Source organism: Eimeria tenella, genomic scaffold, assembly GCF_000499545.2.
Source record: "Eimeria tenella Houghton genomic scaffold, Eth_scaff3948, whole genome shotgun sequence".
Taxonomy (NCBI): Eukaryota; Apicomplexa; class Conoidasida; order Eucoccidiorida; family Eimeriidae; genus Eimeria; species Eimeria tenella.
Genome location: NW_013544861.1, coordinates 1 through 1,501, shown reverse-complemented (window position 1 = coordinate 1,501; position 1,501 = coordinate 1). Strand labels below are relative to the sequence as shown.

Genomic DNA, 1,501 nt, shown 5'->3' with positions numbered 1-1,501 from the left:
AGCTTTTGCTGCTGCAGCTGTTGCTGCTGCAGCAGCAGAAGCAAAGCTGCAAGCGGAGGGAGTAGGCACGAACCCTGAGGTGTAGAGACACCGTAGAGACTTCCTGGCGCTCCACTTATGCCACCACGCAGCTGCAGCTGCAGCAGCAGCAGCAGCAGCAGCGTCTTCAACGCAGCTGCAGCAGCAACTGCATTGCAGCATGCTACTGCAGCAGCAACAGCGCTACTGATGTAGCTGCTGCTGCTGCTGCCACACCATTATAGTTGAAAGGCAGCGGCACCAAATGCTGCATGAACTGATGCAGCGACTGCAGCCGCTGCTGTTGCTGCTGCAAATGCTGACTTAGCTGTGCTAAGTGCTGCTGCTGCTGCTGCTGCTGTTGCTGCTGCTGCCGCTATTGATGTGAGCTTCTCTCCGGGGCAATCAGCGGATACATTTGGCTCATGTACACCACAATCCAGCTGCACACAGCAGCAGCAGCAGCAGCAGCAGCAAAGTGCAAACGTGAGCAGCTGCAGCAACAGCTACAACAGCAGCAGCGGTAAAACGCATGCAACGGCAGCAGCAGCAAAGTGCATGGAGACAGAACAGCAGCACAAGACAGCTGCAGACGGAATCAGAAGCAGTGACAGTAGCAGCAGCAACAGCAGCAGCAGCAACAACAGCAGCAGCAACAGCAACAGCAGCAACAGCAGCAGCAGCATCCTTACAAGAGCCACAGGCAGACGATGGTGGTCGTGACCAGAGATATGATCAGCCTGCAGATAAATTAATAAATAAACAATAAATAAATAATAAATAAATAAATAATAAATATATTGAATAAATAAATAAAAGATTAATTAATTAATTGAATAACATGTAGGCAGTAGGTAATCGCACTCTGTCAAACAACGGCGAGATACAGAAATCCGGCAAGCAGCAGCAGCAGCAGCAGCAACAGCAGCAGCTGCAGCAGCAAGCCTCAACACGGGTAAAAAAGCAGTATCGATGTGGCACAAGCAGCAGTAGCAGACGCAGCAGCAGCAGCAGCGTCAGCAGCAGCATCAGCATGATCAGCAGCAGCATCAGCGTGATCAGCAGCAGCACCCGCAGCAGCAGCAGCAGCAACAATAACAGAAGCAGCAGCAAGTAAAACAAAGACAGCAGCAACAGCAGCAGCAGCACGTACTTGAGCATTTCTCCCTTGGTGAGGGTGTTGAGGTTTTGGGGCCTCATCAGCAGCAGCGGCAGCAGCAGACACAGCAGCAGCCCGAGGCCGGCGAAGCAGAGGGAGCCGATCCAAAGAGCAGCAAACGCCATCTTTTTGGATTTAAAAGCAAATTAAATTGAAATTAAATCAAATTTAATTAGATTAAATTGAAATTAATTCAATTTATTCAATTTGTTCAAACGAGAAGCAGCAAACTGCAAGTCCAGCGCCGCTGCTGCTGCCTCGGCGGACGCAGCAGCAGCAGCAGCAGCAGCAGCAGCAGCAGGTGGCGAGCTGCCTATACACCTG

General features: G+C 51.0%; 1 protein-coding gene across 1 annotated transcript; it reads right to left on the bottom strand.

The window, feature by feature from the left end:
* Positions 1-394: 394 nt before the first annotated feature.
* Positions 395-1,302, bottom strand: ETH_00038720 (uncharacterized protein; the record flags this gene model as incomplete). The annotated part of the gene is made up of 3 exons (XM_013379776.1): positions 395-461; positions 711-758; positions 1,172-1,302. 3 exons carry the CDS (start codon positions 1,300-1,302, stop codon positions 395-397), a joined length of 246 nt encoding a protein of 81 aa, XP_013235230.1.
* Positions 1,303-1,501: the final 199 nt, after the last annotated feature.